This window comes from Pogona vitticeps, chromosome 3 (genome assembly GCF_051106095.1).
Source record: "Pogona vitticeps strain Pit_001003342236 chromosome 3, PviZW2.1, whole genome shotgun sequence".
Lineage (NCBI taxonomy): Eukaryota > Metazoa > Chordata > Lepidosauria > Squamata > Agamidae > Pogona > Pogona vitticeps.
This window is the reverse complement of record NC_135785.1, coordinates 186,444,580-186,470,066: the sequence shown is the minus strand read 5'-3', so window position 1 is coordinate 186,470,066 and position 25,487 is coordinate 186,444,580. Positions and strand designations below refer to the sequence as shown.

The 25,487-nt window shown below is 38.7% G+C and overlaps 1 protein-coding gene across 6 annotated transcripts in view; it reads left to right on the top strand.

The window, feature by feature from the left end:
- The window catches only part of SH3KBP1 (SH3 domain containing kinase binding protein 1), a 227,713-nt gene that overhangs the window by 137,610 nt on the left and 64,616 nt on the right, over positions 1 to 25,487 (top strand). For 3 of the 6 annotated variants that reach the window (XM_078390438.1, XM_072994312.2, XM_072994310.2), the window contains exons 6-7: positions 1,400 to 1,474; positions 11,233 to 11,429. In XM_078390438.1, coding sequence (XP_078246564.1) covers positions 1,400 to 1,474; positions 11,233 to 11,429 — 272 coding nt within the window. Of the gene's footprint in view, positions 1 to 1,399; positions 1,475 to 11,232; positions 11,430 to 23,026; positions 23,210 to 25,487 lie in introns of those variants that run through there. The other 3 variants (XM_078390439.1, XM_072994311.2, XM_072994313.2) reach the window with 2 other exon arrangements.

Genomic DNA, 25,487 nt, shown 5'->3' with positions numbered 1-25,487 from the left:
TCAGAAAGTTGAATTTTAAAATGGGGAAAGGAGCCCCCAGTTACAGTGGTAAGTTTTGGAGAACACGATGAGCAAAACTTCCATGAATTCTCTGGAATGGTGGCTTACCGTGATGTCCAATTGTGATTACTTTTTGGGGCATGTTAAGCTTACATCAGCTGTAATTGGTGCCTTATTTTTTTTTTACTTCTGCAATATTGATGAATAATCAAACTTTTATTTAGTAAGAACTTCCCATTCATAATGGAATGACGCCCTCTTTTTCAGAAGTGATGCTTCTGCAAAATTACTTGTTTTGGACAGTAGCAGTGTTTTACCCATGGATTTTTTTTGGGGGGGGGAGGGAAATAGTTTTAGCTTATTATTCATAGTGGATCCTCTGCCTATTTGTTGGCTTCAGTAATTATGTAATGCCAGTTGTGCTTTAAAAATTTATGCTTATTTCTACCTCGCACAAATTGTTTCTTTAGAAATAGAATGTGTGCTATATACGTATAACTATTAAAATTATGAATATACATATTATTTTAGGTTGCAATTGAATTTGTACAGTTTGCTCTGATATTATGTGTTAATTGTTCAGTTTTCTTAATGAGAGAGATATAAAAATGCTCATGGGGGTGGGGAGTTATCTTCTTTGACCTAAAAATTCAGGCTTATCTTTGTTTCTCATGCTTTTTATACTGGCTTAGAGACATTTGAAGCCATGGGTCTTTTCTTCTTGCTGCTTTGTTGTCCTTTCCCCTCTATTAGCAGTGCCCTGCGCTACCATCCAAGTTTAGGATACATCACTGACATTCTTGTTCCCAGTACTGTATGTGTCTCCCTGTCTTCTGGAGTATCTTCACTTTCCTTGGCAGGATTTAGTTTGAAGCCCCCCTGGCCAGGATGGGGAGGTTTCTAGCAAATATGTTCTTTGCAGACCATGTAAGGTGCAGCCCTTACTTGCCAAGAGTCCTTTTTCATGGAAATGTTGACCCTAGCCCAAGAAGCCAAACTTTTCCTGATGACACCAGCTGAATTTTCAGAAGGAACATTTGCGCTCTCTGGGTAGGGGAGTTTGGGTTTGTTTGTTCTAGTTCTGCCTAGCCTGTGGCAGCACCATTAGAACATTTAGCTGCCAAGCACAAAGAAAAATCTATGTTTACCTCTTTTTTTGCTAGAAATCATGAGATAAAATATACTGTATTTTGTTGTACATTTGGTAACATAAATCATTAGCGAAAATTCATCCTGTTTGAAATGCATACAGTGAAAGCATAGACTATTGGAATTCTTGTCCTATTGCTTTCAGTACAGAGCAAAATTAAAAACTCTTCCTCTCCTTTCTTTTACCATTATTCGATTCTCCTATCCCCCTTTTTTGTTCTGGTTTCCCTTTCTTTCATTCTGCTGTCAGGAAAATCTGCCTTTGAAGGGACAATTCTGTATAAGGTGGCACCAACAAAGATTGACAGCTACAGACGCTATAACAGTGAGTTAATTAAAAGAAAAAGAAGGAATGCTAAAACGAGGCTGCTCCTTCAATTCTGTATGGTTTTGTCTGCTATTGAACTAATGGCTGCTGATTGCACTTGGTCTTGGCTACTCTGCATATTTGTCTGTGAGCTGAAATTGGTCTAGTTTGCTTCTAGTTTGACAGCACATATGTATTATGAATGTATACTGTTACCTTTCAGCATGCATATGTGTGTGCATATGTGCGCAGTGCTGAGAAATGCTCAGAAAGATATGGAACTGTGTTGTTTTAATTTCATTTCTTGCTTTCATCATGATGTTCATATAGGCTTGCATCTTGGAGGAGGGCTGTTGGTGACTAATAGAACACATGTCCTAGACTTGGTTTTCTGTGCCCAGTTTAAATGATATTTGGTTGTAAGTGCTTTCAATCTAACTTGACATCTAGGGTGATCACTAACATTTAGAACAGATAGTGCAAGACCAGCTAGTCTGTTTTCTGTCACAGAATAAGGCAGCTCCTTATCCCTGAGGAAATAGGTTGGGGGATGTTTAAAAGCAAAATGTTCTTAAATATTGAAAAGAACATAATGGAATAGAATGAATTATTTCTCAAGTCTATTTATGAGGGTTGGCTACCAAACAAAGAATTGTTTTAATTTTAATTCTGCCTACTTTCTTAATAATGAACATCTCTGGCACTCATCATTATTTTAAGCAATGCCATATGTCATGTTTAACTAAGCTATTCTGTAAAAGCTGAACTACCCATTTGGTAAAAGCCCTGTTTGGGCATTCCCATGCTAAGAAGGGAGCAGAAATATGCTGGGAGGGAAACAGGAGATAAGCATGATAGCTTTACCCTCAACCCATGAAGGGAAACCTCCTCTGTCTATTGAAATGGTTGAATCCTGAGAAAACAAGAATGTTTGCCTAGGGCTAAAACTCTGTGTCTCAGAATCTTGGTTTGCATTAAGCAGTTGTAAGGGAGGGTAGAGGAACAGTGTGCAAAACAGTGAAATAAAACCAGCAGGTGAGAATCTAGTTTGGATTGTATTGTTAGAGATGGAAAAGACACCAGCATTAACTGATCTTTTTTAAAAAAGAAAGAAATATATCCATACTGTATGTTACTCTTTATCTTACATAATAGTTGCCAAAGAACAAGGAGCTACATTTATTAAGTACAAGAACTGTTAGCCAAAATCTTGTTGCTTAGCATAGTTTATTCAGTGGGCCAACTCTGGTGACTTAGTATTTTGGCCACTATGAAAAAGAAGCATACTGTATATATTTGCAAGGAAATGACAAAACATTTGAACAAAAGATATATATGTTCCTGAATATTATTGGTAGACCTAAATCTTGGAATATTTTTTTATGTTCTGGAATACATACATTTTTAAAATGTTTGTTCTAATTCATGAAATCTTTGCAGGTTCCCTTACAAAAGGGTTTTGTTTACTAAAACTCTCAGATATGATGACTGAAAATAGAATGCAAAGAACTGTAGGTTGAACTTATAAGTGCTACCTTAAGAAGTTCTTCTCTCTGCTCTGCCTTTCTTGCAAATTTCCAAGTTAATCAGTCCAATGTTAACCTGATTTGGGAATTTTCGCCACTACCACCATATCATCAGTTATTAAAGCACTATAATCTTTCTTGAGGAAGTATTAGTAAATGAGTATTTCTTCTTGTCAGGATCTGACTGAACAAATACTTGATTTTAGTGAATTTATTTCTATGTCTTTTGTTAATTATTTTTATCCACATTCCACTGTATTGTGTAGCACATCAATTTGTATGAGTCAACGTGCAAAAATCTTACCTTGAGTTATCTTTCCCTTAGTAGTAAATTATATGAGCTAATCAGGAGGTGGTTGATATGTGAATGGCTTTTGGTTCACCTGCATAAAGGGTATTTTGCTCCACAGCTGCTGGGTTTGTGTAAAATAAAATGATCAAAGTCAGAATGTGTTGATCTCTCTTGCAAGTAACTTAACCAAGTTGGCCTTTGTTGCTCTTCTTTATTAAGTCCAGGAATGTTTTTTCTGTCATACATATTTGTCCTCAGGGGAAGAACAGTAGATAAGTATCAGAGGAAATACAGGGATCCCACATTTAGTCATTGTAATTTCCAGATAAAAGTGAGTGTTAGCAGGTAATGAGAAAGATTCTTGAAACAAGCCATAAACTTTAGTTAGCAAATTCTGGGCAAACGAGTCAAGAGTTTTCATTACAGCACTCTGTATGCTTATACAAAAACAGAGGAGAAAAGTAGTATGTTCTGTTTCCTACCCCACAGTTCTTCCACATACACACTTAGAAGAAAAATCCACACATAAACTCTATCTGTAGTTTTATAGGTTATTGTTTCCTGGCTGCTAGATCAGGTGAGAGAAAATTTGTTAGTTGCGCTGATATTTCTTTTTTATTAAGCCAGAGTTTGTAATGCTTGGTGTTTTGGCAGAGAACAGTATTAGTCCATCTGCAGTAGAAGAAATTATTTTGTAAAAACGTTGCTCTAAATTAAGCCCCATACGAGGCGATGAAAATAACATTAATTGTAACAGAAAATGACATAATAACTGAGTGAGATTTTCTTTTCATTCCAGTCTTCCGTTAATTAATTGTGTTCCTCTTTATTGGAAAACAATCGCTTGCCTGAATTTTAAATTGAGTGGAAAACATTATAAGCACAGTAATAAAATTAGAAGTCAGTACAGCTTATCCTTAGATTTTCTTTGTAGTGCAAATTTCTGGACTGATTCCAGCTTAACTCTAGAGGAAATTATTGTCAGTGCATTAATTTTGAAGTATCGGTCACATCCAAAAACACAACTTGTGAAGTTGATGTAATCTGATACACTTTAAGACCCATGGTCTCAAAATCAGTAAGGAATTAGACAAGAAGAAACATAAATATTTATTAGTTAAAATATATATTTAAATACATTTAAAATGCACTACCAGACCTTTGGATAAATGTGGAATATGTCTGTAATTTAATTAGTAGTCATTCACTTTGTGAATACAGAGAGTTTCATTTTTATTAACAGTATCAATAAATAATAATCATATGCCATCGTCAACTCTGACTTATAGCGACCCTTTTCAGGATTTTCCAGAGAGAGATTACACAGAAATGATGTACGACTCCCTTCTCCTTGGGGTGCCTTGAGACTGTTCAGCTTGCCCAAGGCTACAAAGGCTGACTCCTCTCCTTGGAAGCACAGTGAGGAATCAGACTCCCAACTGGACATGGACTATTCATATCCCTATTCCTGGAGATACAAATATGAATCACAGCACCACAGGTGCCACGAAGACCCATTCCCTTCCCCAGAACCAGCTGGTCCAACCAGCTGGTTGCCGCACAACTCTGGGATCCTTTGTCATCATCGTCATTCCAATCCCTGAAGGATACCGGCCAGCACTTCCCCACCTCCCTGTGCAGCCAATCACTCATCAGGTGAGCAGGGAGATTCCCCATCCTGCCTCTTTGCTAGAGTGGTCAGCAGCGTGGGGAGGCAGGGAAGCACTGGCCAACTTCCTTCTCAGATTGACATGATGAGGAAGGACTCCCGTGCTGTGCCATGATCAGTTAGTGGACCAGCCAGTTCTCAGGGGAGAAAATAGATTTCCATGGCATCTGTCATATCATGATTCATATTCGTATCCCAGGGATACAAATACAAACAGCTTATGTCTATACTCAACTTCTGGCTCCACAGCCAGGTACCTAAGTCATTGAGCTATCCACCCAGCTAACACCATTAGATACCGATTGGAATGTAAGAAATGAAATCCGGATGAATAAATTTGTCCATTCTGCCATATTTCAAAACAGAATCTAAAATATTTATTTGATTGACTGATTGATTGCAAGCACTATTCAGGGCAGTCTATGGGTTAAAAGCAAACATAATAACATACATTCAAACAATATGACAGTACACAACTATAAAGTCTAAAATTCATACAAAGAGGAAAAAAAGAAGAGGGGGAGAGAGAAAATTATAGCATTCTGGAGTTTCAGTTGTTGAAGGAGGCTTTGAATACAGTAATTCCATTTTTACCAGTTTCCTGAACATAAGGAGAGAAAGGAGCCTAGCATATCTCAGATTGATTTATTATTAATCAGTCCGATTTAAGAAGCGAGGACTATCTAAAAACACATTCCATTATTGTTCTGAAGGTAACCCATATAATTATAATAATCTGTTGCAGCTAATTCGTGTAACTTCAAATGCTGACATGCCAACCATTCCATATTAGGCAGTATTTGCTTTCTTTTACTGATTCTTTAAAAATTTCCATCTCAGTAATACTTTGAATGACTTACTTTATCTACAAAAATGTTGAGAGCTGCTGCTAGGAAAGAAACTGTGATCAATGAAGTTACTTAGTGTTGTTTAGAGTGGACCACAGTTACCATGTTGGCTGTGGTATAGTAGTTGAAGTCCAAAATACTGTATCTAGAAGTACAAGTATCAAAGGCTGATCACCCTGCAAAGAGTAAGAAAAGCACAGACTCAATCTAGTATTCAGGCTAAGCAACTTCATTTATTCAAGTTCCCAGGATGATTTCTATGTAGGAATGTTATAAGTTAAGCATTTTCCCCCAAGTTTCACCATCCCTCCTGAAAAACAACAAAAGAGTTTGTACACCCAGAGTTCTTTTCACCAGCATGAAAGCAGGAGTTGCTTGAAGAAGAAAATGTCTCTTTGAAGCCAAATAAAAACAAATTCCTAGATATATTTATTCACCATGATAGGAGAGGTAAAGAAAACAGCTCTTTAAAGCCCTAAACCAAGGTGGTAAGGGCCTTATCCTCCAAGGGAACAGCATCTCCTGCCTCCCCTGCTCTTTCTCACCTCAAATCTTGAATCACAGCCCCTTACTAATACTTCCCTTCCCATTGGGCTGAACCAAATAGTCCACAGGGGTTACACAAGCTTTCCACAAAAATGAAACAATGGCCTCTTACTCTTCAGCCTCCAGCCTTTCTTATCTGAAGGAAAGTGCCAGATTCTATATCCGAGTGAAACTCATGCCGGAAATATGCTGTTCCACACAGAAATTCGAACAGTACTGCACAATGTGTTATTTTTTCCTGCTCTTTCCATATAAATAATGTCTAGGAAACTGCTTGTTATTTCTTCTATTCTTTTAAATGTAAATTCTATATAGGAAATATGCTTAATGTTTCTTCTGCCCTTTCCAGGCAAATCCTGCACAGAATAAAATACTATCCTATGCAGAAGTTGTAAGAATGCTACAAGGCTTGATGTTTCTTTGGCCCTTCCCATATCCATCCTGTACAAGAAAGATGTAGTTTGGTGTAGAAATTGTAAAAATTCTGCTTAACTTGAAATTTCTCCCAGGAAAAAATTACAATGAAGCTTCTGAAACTTCCTGTGAGATATGCAGGGTGGGGGTCTGCATAGAGAAATCTCACTGCAAGAAGGAAAGATTCACATCCCTGCTATGCCCTGTTCTTTTCAAGCAAACTGGAGCCATGATATTACTCACAGACCAATGACTGAGAACCTTTGGCCTCCCAGGTGTTGTTGAGTTAGAGTTCTCATTAGCCTCAACTATTATGGCCCACGTTCAGTAATTATGAGAGCTGCAGTGTACAAACAGGGAGAACAGAAACTTATACTAATACCCAGGTGAGACAGCTTCTCTTACTCTAGACAAGTAATTCCCAATCTTGGGTCTCCATATATTCTTGGACTAAAACTCCCAGAAGCCTTCACCACTAGCTGTGCTGGCCATGATTTCTGGGAGTTGCAGTCCAAGAATATTTGGTCTACTGAGCCCTTACCATGCAGTTATAATGGAAATATAAAAGTGACCAGAATAAACTATATTGCTTGGAAAAGTGGGATGAAGCAGTAGGAAAAGAGGAAGACCTAACACGAAATGGGTTGGCTCAACAGAGGAAGCCATAATAGTTATTTTGTACTAGGTGGATGGCATGGAAATTTAATTAATTATTAGGACCTGAGCTGTCTTGAGCCGCAGTATTGCAGGAAGGGTAATATGTAAAAGAAATGAATAAACAACTAAATCTTTTTGAAGGAAAATTAGAAAATTTGATCTTGATGCATCTTGAATTTGTTTATTTAGAGGAATATTTGTTATGCACATGTAGCAATAAGGTATCCATTCATTGTAACAATGTTCAGCACATTGCAAGGGAAAAAAACCACATTATCCTCTAAGTTAATAGAAATGGAATTAGCGCTCTTCAGTGAGCGTACTAAATCCAATCATGTTGTCTGTCTTGATATATTTAATTTGTGGGCAGGGGATGGTGGATGTATGTCTTTGTAACAAGATTGCCTGAGCTAGAGAATAATGCAATTAAATGCATTGGCAGAGATAATGTTGTATAGTATATTTGATCGTGTATTTGATTACTTACTATTTAGCTTTCTGTTTCACACTTCAATAATATATTGTTTTGATTGCATAACTGGTATGCTATGAGTCATGCAAATAAAAGTACAAATGTATGTTATGAGTTAACTACAACTGTCCTTTGGATAGGATTTGGGTAAAATTTGCAGCTGACATGGCACTTCATTAGTTTCCTCACACACACGTGTGTGTGTTCAGATTTTCATTGCATACATTTTCAAAGCTAATTTTTTTGGATCTTGAATAGCTGGGCCACTTACCAGGCTCTGTGCGGCGCTCAGCTCCATCATCATTGTTGTCGCACCAATCCCAGAAGGATCCCAGCCAGCACTTCCCTGCCGCCCCGCATAGTCGACCACTCATTGGCTGAGTGGGAAGACTCCCCATCCTGCCTCTGTGACAAAGTGATTGGCTGCGTGGGGAGGCACTGGACAGGCTCCTTCTGGGATTGGCATGATGATGACAGAGCCAGGCACCATGCAGAGCCCAGTAAGTGGCCACCTCAGGCGCCTTGGTTCATATTTATTTCTCCAGGGAAACAAACGTGAAGTGTCCATGTATAATCTTGAGCAGTTCCTTCAGTAGCTCCTTCCCATAGAAGTTTTAAAACAGTATGAAGCAAGGTAATTCCAACAGTGTTCAATGTGGAAAAAACAGGTATAAGCCACAATAGATCCTCCTATTCCTGTATGAACCTGTGCATATATTAAGATTGTTAACTGAAACCCTTTTCCAGGTGTCCCTCCTATGGGAAGTTAGAAGAACAGCCACCAAGAATAGGCTTTCTTTGTTGTGGTACCTAAATTATAGTGTGTCCTCTTCAAATGTATTCTCCTTTTGCCCTACTTGCTATCCTCCATTCAGGACAACCTCAGTGGGACCAAAAGTCATATTTTAGATTTGCCAGAACCTGTAGGATACACTCCCATCTTATGATAGGAGACTTTAAGCTGTTTTTCAGCTTTAGTTAGTTGTGCAATAGCTGATCAGGTTTTTTCCAGATACCTAAAGAAGATAATAAAGAGGCATTTGTTTTAAATTATGCAAAATATGTGAAGTAGTACATGCAGAACCTGGTAAAATGTTACAGCAAGGAGTTGTTTCATTAACTACTTAAAATGGTTCCGGAAACATATATTTACACTTGGGAGAACATAAACCTTTTTCCTATCTAAGGATAATCTAATATGTTTAGCTGCTCTAAATGTCACACCACAGTCTGTTCCTGCCAATATAAATTCAGTTTTATCTGATAAAAGCTTATATCCAGTACTGGCAGTCAGGAAGCTAAGATACAGATTTTTAAATCTAGATATGAAGGACATTCTGGGAGAAAATGAATTTGCACTCGGAACTTCTTTGGCCTGGGGGAACCACTGTGCCTCCATTCCTTAGACTGTTCTTTTGTCTCAGGATCATAACAGTAGATCCATGTCTCATCACCAGTTACCAGTTCGCCCAGGAAATCTGACTCATTTCTTGCAAAATGTTCCAGAACAGCCACTGATGATTTTTGGTTTTTTGTTCGGTTGTCCAAAGTTTGGGGATCCACTTTGCTGCCAGCTTTCTCATTTTCAAGTCATGGATAATGGCACCAGCTTTTTCACAGGATATTGCCAGATATATAGCAATACTTTTGGCTGATATTCGGCCGTCCTCCATGACATGTCATGGATGGCATTCACATTTGCAAACACAGAGACAGAAACAGGCTTTCCACTGGGTTTCTCACTTTCAACACCGAAATGGCCAGTTTTAAAATTGACAATTCAGTGTTTAACTGTTGCATATGAAGGGCCATGGTTACCCATAGTTTGTGACATTTCATCATGGATCTGCTTTGCACCTTTCCCTTGGAGAAACAGGAACTTGTTTATGGTCCTATGCTCTTCCACATTGAACTTTTCTGGAGGTGCTGCTATGTTCAGTTTGGAGCTGAAAATGAAAGATGTTAAAATCATAGGTAGTTGATTTTGCACCATTGAATATTGTGGCGGTCTCCTCTGAAGCCCCTATTCCCCCAGGCCTTCACGACGTTCTCGCTCTTCTTCCGTCTTCGCTGCCACCAAGTATTGCTGTCTCAATACCATTCACTCAAGGAGACATGTGTACTTTTGAAACTTAACTTATTTATTTGATCAGGGAGGGTAACATCTGATTCATATACAGTAGGTAAATCACAGGTTGCTAATCACTTGAATCTGAATCAGTACTACTTTTACTTTAAAGCTCTATCCACTCTCTGTACCATTCAGCTTCCTCACAGATCTCTCACTCACTATTAGTTCACTCTTAAGTTTCACACAGTCTCTCACTCCCAGAATCTCTCTCACTCACTCCCAGAATCTCTCTCACTCACTCACTAAATCTCTCTCCCTCACTGAATCTCTTTCATACCCCATACACCAGCCTTTATATCCAAACCCCTCCCCCCTTGGCACCGCCTTCCGTCCACTCATTGGCTCCTTCTCCACTGCTCAGCCGTGACAGACAGATGAGGGCAGGGCTGTTCACTACAAATATAAGCAAATTGGCCAACACACCCTGCAATTTATAGCCTCCTAGCTCAATTTTTTTCTGGGAAAAGCTCAATAATTTCCAGCACCCTCTCGTACCACACACTATTTTAGAATTTCACTTTTAAAATAGCAGTTTGTTTCAGCCTAGATATCAAACTACGGTATAACTCTGAATCAGTACATTTAGCCTATGGGATAAGCTAGATCATAGATTGGGAGGCCAGGCCTTTCCATAAGCCTTAAGCAGCATAGTTAATAGTAAGGATGGTGTGACCTGCAGTCCAGCAACAAATGGAAGGCCATAGGTTCTCATCTCTTAATTTGACAAATTATTTAAACTGGTAGGAAATTGCTAAATAAAACAGGCACCACAAAGTCTGTCTACACATGCTGATAATTAAAAACGTTTCCTTTAGTAGAGTTCCTATTTTGACTATCAGAATTATGGAGAGCATGTCAACATAGTTCTGCAAATGTAATTCCTGATTCAGTAAAGACTGGAAATGCCATCAAATTCCCATACTTCAGCATTGCAAAGGATCCAGCTGGGGCATCATTTAAATGTCAGCAGTATTGTTTCTAAAATGGGAGATATCTTCTCAACCTTATATATTCTCCGTCATTTTAGTGCAGCAGGTACTGATTGGTTAGAAGTCAATTTTGCTGAAAGAAAATTACTTCTCAATTCCTAGTGTAGGAGAATAGAATATATTAATTTGGTGCATGCAGCTTAATTTTGCTTTGCTTTGATTTCCTTACTGTTAAAAATCATTGCCAGATTGCAAGTCTTAGATGTTTTCTTTTTCCCTTTCTCTGTGGCAGGTTTAAGAGATGCTACCGGTTCTGAGAGTGATGGTGGTGACTCAAGCAGCACAAAGTCTGAAGGCGCCAATGGAACAACAGCAATCCAACCCAAAAAAGTTAAGGGGATTGGCTTTGGTGACATTTTCAAGGACAAACCTATAAAGCTACGCCCAAGGTCAATAGAAGTAGATAATGATTTTCTGCCAGTTGAAAAGGTACAGTTTGCAACTTTGTTCCTCACATATATCTGAACCTTCTCGGCTTATTCCCGAACTTTGGTTGTTGGTCTTTGTTCTTTGTGTTCTGCCATAGTCAAGAAAATGAACACTGGTTAAATGATTGATTGTTGCAATTACTTAGCATACAATATGCCACATGCATGCAGTCCTGTTCTTTTTTATCTCACTAAATATTGTAGAGAGGTCAGGCTGAAAATTATGGTAGTTTTACTACGGTTGTTACATTTATATTGCACCATGTAGTGGATATTACTGATATAAAGATCCATGCATCTCTTCCTTCCAATATATTGTGTTCTGGTTTATGCTGTACAGAAGGTGTTCCTGCTAAATTTTAGTATTGTCACGTTGTACAGCATGGAGTCTATGCTATCATGTTATGAACAGCAAGACAAACTGGCAACATCTGATGGACTCTAACTGGAAGGAAAAACAGCACCTTGGGATATGTTTGTTTGTTTGTTTGATTGATTGATTTATATCCTGCCCATCTGGCCTAAAAGACCACTCTAGGCGACTTCTCAATCAGCTGTCTCCTCAATCAGCTGTCATTTTGTGCAGAGTTAAAATCTATGAAGAGTTACTAGGTGATACCAAATATAGGCTCTGTAGCAGAGAAGTGTGGAGTGTCTGTGGTTATTTTTGAGAACACTGATTTAAGAAAAGAAAATTAACTTGGTGAATAATAGTGAAAATGGCAGAAGGGAAACTCATAAGGGAAATATTATGATCAATGGAAAATTAGTAAAACAATGAAGAAGTTGCATTGTAGCTGTAGTAAGGGAGAATTTTGCAGCCTCAGGTTGTGATCAGACAACTGCAGAAGGGCAAGCCTGATCACACCACAAAGGATCACTTAAATGGAAGTGGTCTCCACCCAACCCGCCAAAATACAAGCCCTACAGCTGGACCACAAGGGGGGTGGATTGAGTTAGGTTGAAGTACTTTTCCTGTGTGTCATGTGATTGCTGCTCCACAAGCAGTTTAGATTGTGATCTATTTCCCTGTGTGATCACACTCTCAGGCCGAAATAAGTGGTTTAGTTAGCTGTAGCAAAAAAAGTCTTTCACCTCTCTTTTCTGTTACACATATTCATAAATGCTTGATTCTCTATCTTCAGATATCCGCTGAAATCCTGTAGGCATAGGTTTACCCCATGCAAACCAGATGGCATAATCATCTAGAGAGGGAAATGCTTAATTTAATTTAATTTAAAAATCTCCTCTCTTCCCAACTTCAAATTATGAGGCCCCTTAGGAATCCTTTTTCCCCCCGGGAAGCATTTTGGAAGCCTTGGGACCAGGAGAAGTTTTTCATATTGGAAAATCACCAGGGAATCATCACCACAGGCAGTGGGGCCACCAGCAGCAATACTCAAGAATGGTTAAACATTCCCTTCTTTGGGGGGCACCCTAGGACTGTGCAGCTTGCCCAAGACCACATAGACTGGCTCTGCTCACAGAAGGCACAGTGGGGGAATTGAACTCCCAACCTCTGGCTCCACAGCCACATAAATAAACTGCTGAGATATCCAGCCACGTGCCAGTGGAACTGGTAAAATCACTCCTTAAATATCTCACTTATCTTGAAAGTCTTATTAGGGTCCCTATACATTGGTTCAACCTTGATGGCACATAGCATCAACAATGAGTTAGTGACCTCCAAAAAAATGTTGTCATTAACAGCCCTGTTTAGTGGTGACCTCCTTAGCCATGACTTCTGTTCTGAAGTATCCATCTCACTCCTTTTCCTGCTTCTTTAAACTTTTTCCAACGCTATTGTCTACACTTCCTGGTTTTCTTCACTGTCCATATAGGAATAAAACAGCATAGATGATCTTGGCCTTAGCCTCTAGTGCAGGGGTCTCAGACATGCGGCCCAGGGGCCATTTGCGGCCCCCCAGATGATAGTTTGTGGCCCTCGCCTTGCCTGCCCCCCAAAGCACCCACACATCCTCTGCTGTCAAGAGTAAAAAAAAAGCCTTGCCTCGCTCCCCAGCTCTCTCCCAAGACAGCATCTCTTGCACCCTCCATCCAGAACTGCAGCCTGCCAGCCAGCCCTCCTGTCTGTTGGCTAAGGAAACTCCTGGGCGGCTTCCTCGGGCTCTTGCTCCGCTTGGCGGAAAATCTGATGCGGCCCAGCCTCACCCAGACTCTGCCTGGCCCCCAGGTAGACTGAGTTTAAAACCCCTGCTCTAGTGACATACCCACACTGTTCTGAATCTTTTGTATTTTTATAGCTTCCCTTCCAAGCCTCAGTCTTCTCATGTCATGGCTGCAGTCTGCATTTGGATTGATCGCTGAATTCAGAAAATCTGTAATTGTTTTGATTTCTTTACTATCGACATTAAAGTTATGTAATTCATCTATAGTCATGATTTTTGTCTTGATGTTCAGCTCCGATCCGGTTCTTGCACTTGTTTTGCCTGTAGACTCATGTCTTTTGCCAATGGAAAACCACTCTGTCTCTCTGTATTCTGTACTAACCGTAGCCTCTTATCCAGAGTATAGATTATGCATCGCAGCAATCAAATGTGACACACTCACTACTTTTACAAAAACCATAACTTTGGACTATCCGCACAGTCAAAAGCTTTGCTTTAAACTAAAGAGTTATTTTTTCTGAAATTCTTTGGTATGCTCTAGTAGCCAATGTGTATTTCCAGTGTGATGTCTTGTGGCCTTTTCTTTTCTGGATCTGGCTTGAACATTTGCCACATCTTATTCCATATTTGGTAAAAATACTTTTTTGCAAAATCTTGAGCAATACTTTCTTTGTATGGGAAATTAAAGGTCCAAGAATTACTGCACTCTTTGGTCTCTCCATTGAGCCATCGGAACTGTCAGTTCTCTTCTGCTGACTTGACTGAAAGCTGAAGAGGGCAGATGCATCTGAGACTGGTGCCTTGGCTCTGCCATTCCAGCTTTGTTGACTCTGCTAGTAGTCAAAAGTTGCAATGGAGCCCAGTCTCCCGAGGGCATTGCTCTTGGCTTCCTTGACATGGTCAGACCTCCTCACTGTGTTAAGGTGTGTATCAAAGAACGTGCATCTCCAGAATAGTTTTAATTATTTCGTCTGTTATTGGTTTTCATACCAAGAACACAAAAATTGATGTTGTCAATTGTAACAACTCAGTCTGGGCAAATATTTAGGTCATTGATATTTTGACTCAGCATATGGTGTAGTTGCACAGAAGCACTGGTTTCAGTTGAGAAATAAACAACACATCCAAACTGGTTTCTTTCTTTGAGGAAAAAAATACAGTTATTAATGCTGAGAGTGTTAAACTCTCATTGATATGTTTTCTGGGCAGAGTGCATTTAATCCATTTACTGTGTAAGAATGAGATTAAAAGCATGCAAACGACAGTTTCATATGTGATGAATTTATACAAAGTTGCTCTGTGTGTGTGTGTTTTAAAATTGCCAGATTAAAACCATATAAACAAAAATATTGTGTTACATTTGAGGCAACATAACACGCCTGTTTGGAAAAAAAATCAATGCTAACTCATCCCAATCCTAGGCCACCCACAGCCATTTATGGAAGGTAGTGGTAAGCAGTGGACATTCTCACTGAAGACAAGAGGGAGGAAAAGAAAATTCTTGCCAGTTTCCCTTAGCTTAGTGAGGGAGGTAAATTGCCTCCTCCCTTCCTCCAGTGGGAATTTAAGGAGTGGAGTTGTACTCTCAGCTAGTCTTTATAAAAGGAAGATAAATAATATGCCTGTTCTATATAGTTATTTCATATTTTAAACAACCCAAAAAGCATATATTCAAAGATTTGTTGGTTGCTTTTTTGCTCCTTTCTGCAGCTGTGTTTCAGGGGGTGGCTGTTGTTCTCAGCATTTCATTTTTCATTCCTGCTTCCTCCAGATTTTATAAACATCTGATCCAAAAAATGCTACCCAGAATTCTAATGGTGTTCACAAGATAGTGTAAGTTGCCATGACTAATTATGGCTTATTGATATGGTGTCAAGGTGTATACAAACAGGTATAACACTTGGCACATGACTGTTGGGCCCAGCACTTTCTCCATTATCCACAGTTAGCTATAGCAAGTTACACAGTCCTTTTGCAAGGATTTCGGCCACTCGCAATTAAATGTGTTTCCATTTTCTTAAACTTAAGGTTGAAAGACAATAGGCAGGACTTTCCATAGTCTCAGGCCAGCTGTAGTAAAGGCTCTGCTGCTATACAGCAGTGGAATAATTATCCGTGCCTGCAATTGACACTTGGGCTGATATTGGAAAGGTAGCATTTGAGTTCAGACCATGCAAGTTGCAAAAGTTGACCAGTATCTTAATTTGGCACCCAAAGAAAAACAAGCTGAGAAGGCAATTGACATAAAGCAACTTTTATATGTACACCATTCAACCTTTCTTTCATTCTTTCTTTTTTAAGTGTGTGTGTGTGTGGGGGGGGGCTACATTGTGAATCAGCTGCAACTTTTGAGTCATTTTCTGAGGTATTCTTAAGTAAAGTAGTGAAATCTGAAAAATAAAAATAAAAATGGAAGCATGTACCATCTGTAACCAGAGACTTGCAGACAATTAAAGGCAGTTTTGTCAGCAGCTCCTAAGTGGCTCAACTCCAAAGCTGTGGACTGTCTCATTCAGAGCAACTACATAGGGGGGAAAATGCAGGAAATACTGCTGGTTTACGGCAGGCTGATTTCCTTTTTGTTGACTATATTATTCAAAGGAAATTAGACCAGAGTCCCCTCCCCTCATGCAACATTTCCCCTCTCCGCCTCCTACTTTTTGAAAAACCAAGTCCATTAGGACCAATTCAGGCATATGATATCCTGAACCAATGCAGAAAAGATAAGATGAGCTGTGTATATGCAAACACATACCCTTTCTCCCTCATCTCTTGCCTCACAAGGGAGTGAAGACAAACTGTGCATGCATGCACAGAAACAACCCTTTTCTCTCACAAAGCTTCTCTCTCCATGGGCAGAGAGGCAGAAGCCAGTACATACTCAGGAAGAGCACAAGCAAATTTGAGTCAGCAAGATTTCTGCCCCTATCCCAAGCCTGCTTGCCTCAAGTGTAAGAAGGCTGGTGTGCTCACTTATAGCATAGCCCAGTCCCTATTCACCTGAAGAGGAAAGGAGATCAGGATATCTTTCTTGAGTTTTGTCCACACTCATTTTGCTCTTCAATTATTTTTTCTTTTTCTTTCTCCTTTTTTTTAAAAAACAAGCAAGGCAAAGCTGCCTGTGTTTTTTACAGTTCACAGGAAAACTAATTAGATTAGGAAGCAACGATTACAGCCTTGCTCATCTTGTAGGCATTTCCCTTTAAATGGTGCTGCCTGCTGGCCTGTTGAAAGCAAGGGTCCCTGTTTCTTCCTGTATGGCCAGTGAAGGCAAAGAGACCCAGGGAAGCTAGTGAGACTTCACAGCAAATGAATGTGTCTGAAATCACATTTCCCTTTCTGTGCAGATGCAGCCTTACTGGCTTCATATAGATGTGATAGCACACATTCCTAAACAATGTTCCCAAACCAAATTCCATGGGCATGAGATGGCATTCGTCAATGTTATTGTCACAATCATATTAGACAAAAATGAGCCAAACCACTGAAGTGATGGTATATTCTCTAATACAACAAGCCGGTATTTATTACAATATAATAGAAAAATATTATTTCCAATGTAAAATAGGATTCACACTTTCTGGATTACAAGAGCCACTCCAAACTGAGATGAGAAGGCAAATATTAATATTTAACATGTCATTCAGGAATACCATCCAGAGCTCAGTTTCCACACATTCATTCACTCTTCCCACAAAAACAAGGTTAGACCCTGTCCAGAAAGTAGGCAGATCTTTGTCAAAAGTAACTTACTTTCCCCCAGAATAATTTTTGTTCAATGACAATAAACTGCAGCATCTTTCACTGTCTTGTGGAGCATTCTCAAAGAATGACATAAATTATAATATATTGGCCAGGACGATTAAATTTCCAAATGCCTGGCATTCAGCAGCCATGATCAGCATAAATCCAAGAGTCCTGATATTTTGCTCTTTGAGTGCAAATACTGGTAAAAGCAACTCAATAAATTACTTAGACATGGAGAGAGAACTGTATTCTTGGCTGAAAGTTTGCATATATATAGGATGAGTCTGATTCAAGTCCCACAAAACTATGATAACTAGTTTTTCTTTTACGGTGTTCTTTTATTATGAAACAAGAATGACTTTTCTTCCCAGTCAGTTTACCAGTTCTATATTTTCAGTGACATTTATGGATCTAATTTTAACCATTGCCTATATTAGTTGCTGTTTTTTGCAATCCCTTCACAGTTCTCTTTTTTTTGACAAATTGATCAGTCTGAATAATTCCTGAAACTTCACATGCACTTTAGGGCAATTTGGTGTTGAATAGAGATTCCATGATTTTTTAAAACAACATTACTCTTTATATTAGATGTGTCTCTTGCATCTCAATAAAAAATAAAATAAAATCATCTTCTGTGCAAAAGAATTTATAGGAAAGTTGATGCATAATAATGTAAAATTGGACTTGAAAACTGCACAAACCTTCTCAGTAAAAGGTTTGCTTTCAGTTTACACCAGTCTAGCTATGCAAACAGTGTGTGAGTAGATACCTAGTGATTTCTCTTGGAAAGCAAACAACTCTTCTAAGAACTTCCTTTACTAAGAAATCATTGTGCCCTCTTGGGCAGTGCTGAATTTCAACACCACTGCATTTTCAGAAACATTTAGCCAGAATATTGGATGTAATATATGTCTTACAAGGGAATGGTGAGTAATTCTAATGAATATCCTCTCCATCACTCTGTGCAATTCTAATGAATATCCTCTCCATCACTCTTTTTACCAACTTTATTGCCGTCTGTTTTAATTTACCCTATTTGGCTTGTATTAATTTATTTATTTTTATCGTGTTTTAATGTTGTTTATAATGTTGTTAGCGGCCCAGAATGGCCTGGTTGTCAGATGGTGCGGGGTACAAATTCAGTAAGTAGGTAGGTAGGTAGGTAGGTAGGTAGGTAGGTAGGTAGGTAGGTAGGTAGGTAGGTAGGTAGGTAGGTAGGTAGGTAAGTAAGTTAGTTAGTAAGTTAGTTAGTAAGTTAGTAAGTTAGTAAGTAAAGGCTTATAGAATACATACCTTTACTGATATCCAGTGTGGTGTAGTGATTAATGTGACTGTAGCATTCACCCTGCTCATTAATATTTATGTTGTGATTTGCATGCACCAATAGGAGTTAGTGAGGAGCGGAGTTAAGTGGGTGAAGAAAAGGAGGGAGAGAGAAAAGGCGGTTAGGTGGTTAAGAATGAAGAGAGGAGGTTGTTTAGTTGAGAGTTAACAACATTGACTGGACTGTTATCACCTGTAACAATAAACAATTTCTACTTGGTTCTTAAATGAAACATTGCCTGGACCTCTATCATTAATAGTGAATAACATTTATGTAATCAACTGTTGGCAGCTGAACAACATGTAGCTTGTGCCCTTGCTTGGTGAAACAACCAAGGGACAGGCGGCAACATGACAGTGACAAACTAGGATATGGCCTGAGTTCAAATCCTTGCTCAGCCACGGAAGCTCACTGGGGATATGGAACAGGTAAAACCATTCCATAAATATCTCACTATGAAAGCGCTATTAGGATTGGTATCATGGCACATGAAATATTTTTACCCTCTAAAGTAGAATTGAGACAACTCCTTTCCCTTAGGACTGTGTGTGTAATAACAATGACAAAACATAGAATGGCACTTTTCTTTAAAAAAAAACATTGCAGGTTAAGCTTTTGTGACTGCATCCTGCTTCTTAAGATGCATTTTATGTTGCCATGAGTAACAGGTGCAAGTGTGGGTAGAAGTATAAAGCAGTGAGGTCAGAGAAAACTGAATGAGAGAAAGCACAGAGCATGTAATTATCGTTTTGTTTTTGAGAATATGCTGGAGTTATTGTGGCACAGAGGCTATATTATTATTATTGTGCAAGACTTAGGAAGTAGATGATAAATTAGGGCATAGTATCTGATAAGTGAAAGATGAGTTTCATAACTATAATAAATCTCCACATTACTTTAAATGAATAGAAGTCTCAGTTACTAGCCATGGGATTGCCAGAATTTGTGGACTACAACTCCAGAAGCCTGCAGAAATTTCCCCCTGCTGGACTTCTGGGGACTTCAAGCAAGAAATCAGAGTACTGACTGGTGTTTTCACCTGTAATTGACTATAATTGACAGAGAAAAGAATGTACAACTACTGATGCAATAACTAGACATGAGAGTCTTTGACTTTGCAAACTGCCACCCCCAGAAATCTGCACGATCCCCAGACAGAAATCAAGAAATTAAAGTCCTCGAAGTGTTTTTGAGTTCTTACAGCTAATGAATTCAGACTACAGCTGCCATTTTCATCCTACAGAGTAGACAGGGGAAATGGATAGGTGGGGCTAAACTCCATGGGAGCTACAAGAGATTATGGATCTGGTAGGGTCTGGTTTGTTTGTTTGTTTGTTTGTTTGTTTTGAGGAGTTTGTTGAGCAGAAATTAATGGGCAGAGACTACCACACCCATAATCCCTTGCAGCTCCCACAGAGATTAGGCTTGCCCATCAATTTTCCCTGTCTTCTTCACAGAATTAAAATGACTGCTGGAATCTGAATTCTTTAGCTGTAAGAACTCAAAACCACGTCTGAGGATTTTGATTACTTGATTAAAGCCATCAGAAGCTGTCTGGGGGTCCTGCAGATTTCTGGAGTGGTAGGTTACACATTCTGAAACTCTCATGCCTATCCGTTGTATCAATAGTTGTACATTCTGTCTTATGTCAATTACAGATATTATGAGGGCCCACAGATTACGTACCCGGAAAAAATATCCTTTACATTGGAGTGGAATTTGAAAGATATAGAGCCTCTTCCAAAATATTTCTTTCCACACTGCCAGAAGACAATCTTTTGAGTGATAAAAGTAGCTGAAAAACATGAGAACTAGGAGGCATTGAGAAAGCAGGGAAGCATTTACTTCTGATCTGCTACTTTTAAAAAAATCTGTATCATAATAATTTTACAAAGAAAACTTTGCTCCTTATACATTCATCTTAAAACTGTATAATTTCTTGGGAAGCAGGACTGTAGTGTAATGAACCTAGAGGCGGAAATGATTAAAAATTAGGAAATGAATAAATTAAATCTTAAATGCAATAGTTTGAGAAGAGCATTGCATAAATGGCAGGAGTACATTGTGTCAGCCTGCACAAAACTACAAATGAAGATTCTAATACCGGGTTGGATATGTCTCTGCTGGCATTGCTGTACCAAGGTTAAACTGGGTATCTAACTAAGTGATATGTTTGGCACTTTTTTGTAGTAGTGTTTTATTTCAGTGGTGAAATAAAACATTTCTTGAAACACATGATTCTCCTCACTGATAAATCATTAATTACTTTGTTTTGTGATTGGTTATTAGAAGGTAAACATGGCTTTAATTTGCTTCTCTAACTGCTGATGCATATCTTTCTGTCTCTAATCAAATTTTAAGTGGGAGAACAAATTGATCAAGGAAATCTGCATTTTCTTTAGTGACCTACACCCCCCCCACACACACACACTATTTTGGTCCACATAAGCAACTGATGTATAAGCCAGTGGTTTATGTATCTGGCTGTAGATCCAGAGGTTGGGATTTCAATTGCCCACTATGCTCCTTAACCAGGGGTTGGACTATATGATCCATAGCGTCACTTCCAGATCTGCAGTTCTAAAATGGTGGTTATGATTTATATAGCATATTTTAACAAGAATTTGATTATTGTCTGAAAGTGAAATGTATTTAGATGTTTCTAAAATGAGAAAAATGGTTACATGACTACACTCTTTTTTACTATCTACCACAGGGACGTGGTGGCACTGCAGGTTAAACCGCAGAAGCCTCTGTGCTGTAAGATCTGTAGATCTGCAGCTGTAAGTTCGAATCCACGCGACGGAATGAGCACCCGTCGCTTGTCCCAGCTCCTGCCAACCTAGCGGTTCGAAAGCATGCAAATGCAAGTAGATAAATAGGGACCACCTCGGTGGGAAGGTAACAGTGTTCCGTGTCTTAGTCGCACTGGCCATGTGACCACGGAAAATTGTTTTCAGACAAACGCTGGCTCTATGGCTTGGAAACGGGGATGAGCACTGCCCCCTAGAGTCGAACACGACTGGACAAAAATTGTCAAGGGGAACCTTTACCTTTACCACTTACTTAGTACTAACATCTCTCAGAGCATGAGGGACCTATATACACAGAGTGGCATGGTGGTATCCATTCTACAGAGCCCCTCTCAATGAAAGACGTTTTGTTCTGGGTTAGGAGATACGAAGCACTTGATAATAGTTCTTCAGCATTTTGGTGATAGTGTGGTCAACTAAAGTGGAACCTTTAAATTATATAAATATGTCTATATTTATTTAAATTGCTAGTATTCTCCTCCCTAATACAGTAGTTTTTTTAAAGCACAATTGTTGTGTATCCAAGTGGATTTCAAATAAAATACTGTAGTAAAATCACAAGAGATGCTAAAACGCCAACACTGTAGCTAGAATAATTGCAATCACCAACTTATGGCCATAATAATGAATATGCAATATGTAATTTCACAGTGTGTTTGTAACATAAAAAACATTGAAAGAATTGTCTTATTCACCAGTCATGCCAGTTCAAGCCCCCAAGGCCAGCAGTCCCAGTGTTCTGAAAATTAACTATAAAGCTAAGATTCAGTTGGTGGAAAATTGGAAGGCTATGTTTTCATGTTTCTGAATAGGGTGTTCCATCAGATGCTTGAATTGAAACTTATCTGTTAGGAAACCGGATTTGGTGACTCACTGTGGGTGGCATATTCCATTTGTGAGTCAAATCCAAACCTGTTCAGCTGCATGGTTCTGAGCTGAGCATTTTGATGCTTGAGGTGCTCCATATGTGTTGGTGTGAAAAATCAAGCCAGGGTTGTCATTACTTCTGTTTATTAAAATTTCAGTGTTCCATTTCCTAGGACATAAACAGTTCGTAAGATTTGCAGAACTGATGAAATTGTCAATGCTTATACAGTATGTAAATTTGGTTTTCAGTCAAGTACAGTGCTCATGTATTTTGTCTTAAACATCTAAATCCCTCTTCTGCACACATACCAGTTTTTACTTACATTAGAGAAACCACATCCGTCATCTCTTAGGTCATATTGCTTGCTTGATTAAAACTTGTGATCCATATTATGGACTCTTCTACATATTCTGCAGGGAAAAAACATTATTTCCACTGTGCAGAGAAGAGGACTGTCTTAAGGAACACAGAGATGTTTGTTCATCTTGTTCTATTCTTTTGATAACAACAAGAAATTCTTCTCTGTATCTGGATGACTTTGTTTAATAGTATCTTTCTTCAGAAACATGTTCTCTTTTGTTTGTGTTGTATTTTCTGCTTCTCTGTGTGTGGTGTTAGAAGGAAGCCCATTTTTCTTCTCTGGGACAGACAGAAACCCTACTGCTAACCTCATGTAGACCAAACTGCAAGAAGTTCCAAATTTTCTGTGAAATAAACACATACGAGCTTTGTTTCCCTGTAGCTTGTGTTGGCTTTAGAAGTGTGACTCAGTTTTAGGCTTGGTCTTCCAGACTTAGTGAGCTCAGCACTTACAAGGAAGTGGGAGGACTCCTGTGCTGCTCTTGAACAGTTTGCTGTAATCTCTAGAAAGGCAGCTTTAACTTCACAATGGGAGAAGAGGTATGTCTTTAAACAAACAAACCTTTTTTTTGCTTGTATTTTCAACTGTGTTTTAACTTGTGTAATCTAGAGCACAGATGTTTGGCAACAAGGCCTTTGGCTGATTATATTATGGCATTAGAATGATGTATTTAAAATGAGAGACGTTTCACTGAAGCCTCAGAACGGAAAGCTGTTCCATCTGTGTTTGTGAGGAAATAAGTAACGTATTAAAGCAAGGGAGTCCTCTGCAAAAGCAGAACTTGCCTGGAACGCTGTAGTTGTCTCCTCCTCTCCCTCTTTTGATCACTGAACATCACAGATGTTTTATGATATCCTTGTTGTAGAATGAGTAAAAAAGAATCATTTTAAATCTTATTGTTTAATTCACTTAAGCTATCTCTGTATGTAGGGTAGATGTTTCAATGAGTAAAAAAGAATCATTTTAAATCTTATTGTTTAATTCACTTAAGCTATCTCTGTATGTAGGGTAGATGTTTCGTACCTTTTTTTTTTAAAAAAAGAAAAATATAGAGCAGGGAGGGAGGTCCATTTGCAAAATAGGTGTGCAAAAGTTCATAAAGAACCATGTTCAGTTTTTCTTAGTTGAATGCTTTTTTGTTAATTGTGTTGCTATGACTGTGGTAGTACTAATAACATACAGTGATGTGTTCAGTTTTAAAAATGTTTGCTACAAGTTGATATGTCCAAAGTCTCTTGACTACCTTTTGAGATCCATCAATTAAAAAAATTAAAAGTGATAATTATCGTGCCCCTCCGTTCCTTGCTGTAGTTTTTTGTTTGGGGGCATGTATGAAACTTTGATCTTTCAGCAAAAGTCCCAGTCCCTCAACATAAGATCAATTGGTCCCTTGTTGCCCCTTTGTAAACACAGCATACCACAGAGGAATAGTAAGCTCATACCACCTGAAATATCTGTAGTTTGTTCCACATTTCAGAGCAGCTGACGCATTCCTGTCAGTTCCTATTCCTGTTCATAGCCCATGGAAGAAGTTGACATGGGATGAGCCTGGAAAAATGTGTGTGGGCCGTCTGTTTCCTTCTTCACTGCTGATTAATGCTGCAGTTTTCACACAGATGTTCGTATCTTTCTTTCTTTACTTACTTACTCTTATTTATTTATTTATTTATTTATTTATTTATTTATTTATTTATTTATTTATTTATTTATTTATTTATTTATTTATTTATTTATTTATTTATTTATTTATTTATTTAAAGCACTCACACATCCCCAGGGCAAGGAATTATAAGGAAAGGAGAAAACTCCACAGTTGGAAGGGTGGGGGAACCCAGTACACCCCAGAAACAAAGCAGATCTAGAGAAAAGGAGTCAGTTAAATAAACAAATGGAAGGGAACTAATGAAGTGTTTGTTTTGAGTTTTAAAGGCTATACCTTTTAAAGCAGTATTGAAGCCACATGTGGCTGTCAGTAGTGCTTTTTGATAAATATTCATTCTCATGTTAAACTCTTTTCAATAGACTTAATTTAATTAATTTCAGTAAAATTTACTTTCAAGTAAGCATGTTGAGGATCATTGGATTAACGATGAAAAAACATTGTGGAGATACCTTCATCGTCTTGAGAGTCAACACAGAATCCTAACCTGAGAGAAATAAATATACCAGTGATACGTTGGATCAACAACAAATACCATTTTGATACTGCTCCTTTATTTACTTCAGCTAGAGAGTGGAGAAGATCTTCAAAGGGGATGTGGCATCTTGTGGCCTGCTTCCTAATATCAGCTTGTCTAGTAAAATTATTTATTTCATGCAGAATTAGCCACGAGATGCCCCAGTCTCTGAAGTGGACTTTCGAAAAATTGCTGGGAAGAGGTGTTGTTGATTGATAATCTCAGTTAACCTAATAAGATCAGTATTTTCAAAAACTGTCAGGGTTAAATGCATCTTCGTCTGTGAAAGACCTGGGCAACAGTATAGTGGTGTTGGGCAGGAGGTGTCTGCTAGAAGCTTCTCATTTGCATCCTCAGTTATATCACAGGACACAAAGTGCTGTTAACATTACAAAACTGGTATTTTAAGTCTTTTTTCACATAAAGTTTTTTTTCCTAGCTCAGATATACCCAGTAATTTCCTTTCTATTTGGAGCCAGGGCATTTGGCTTGCCCTACTGACGAGCTCCATCATATGTTGAAGTTGATGGGCTTCATAATATGTGCAGAGTAAAGGGGGAATCGGAGCAGTGTGGCTCTATTGCACTGGGGGATGCTGAGAGAAAGGTGTGTGAATTCCCCATTCACTCCCCCTTGGTCA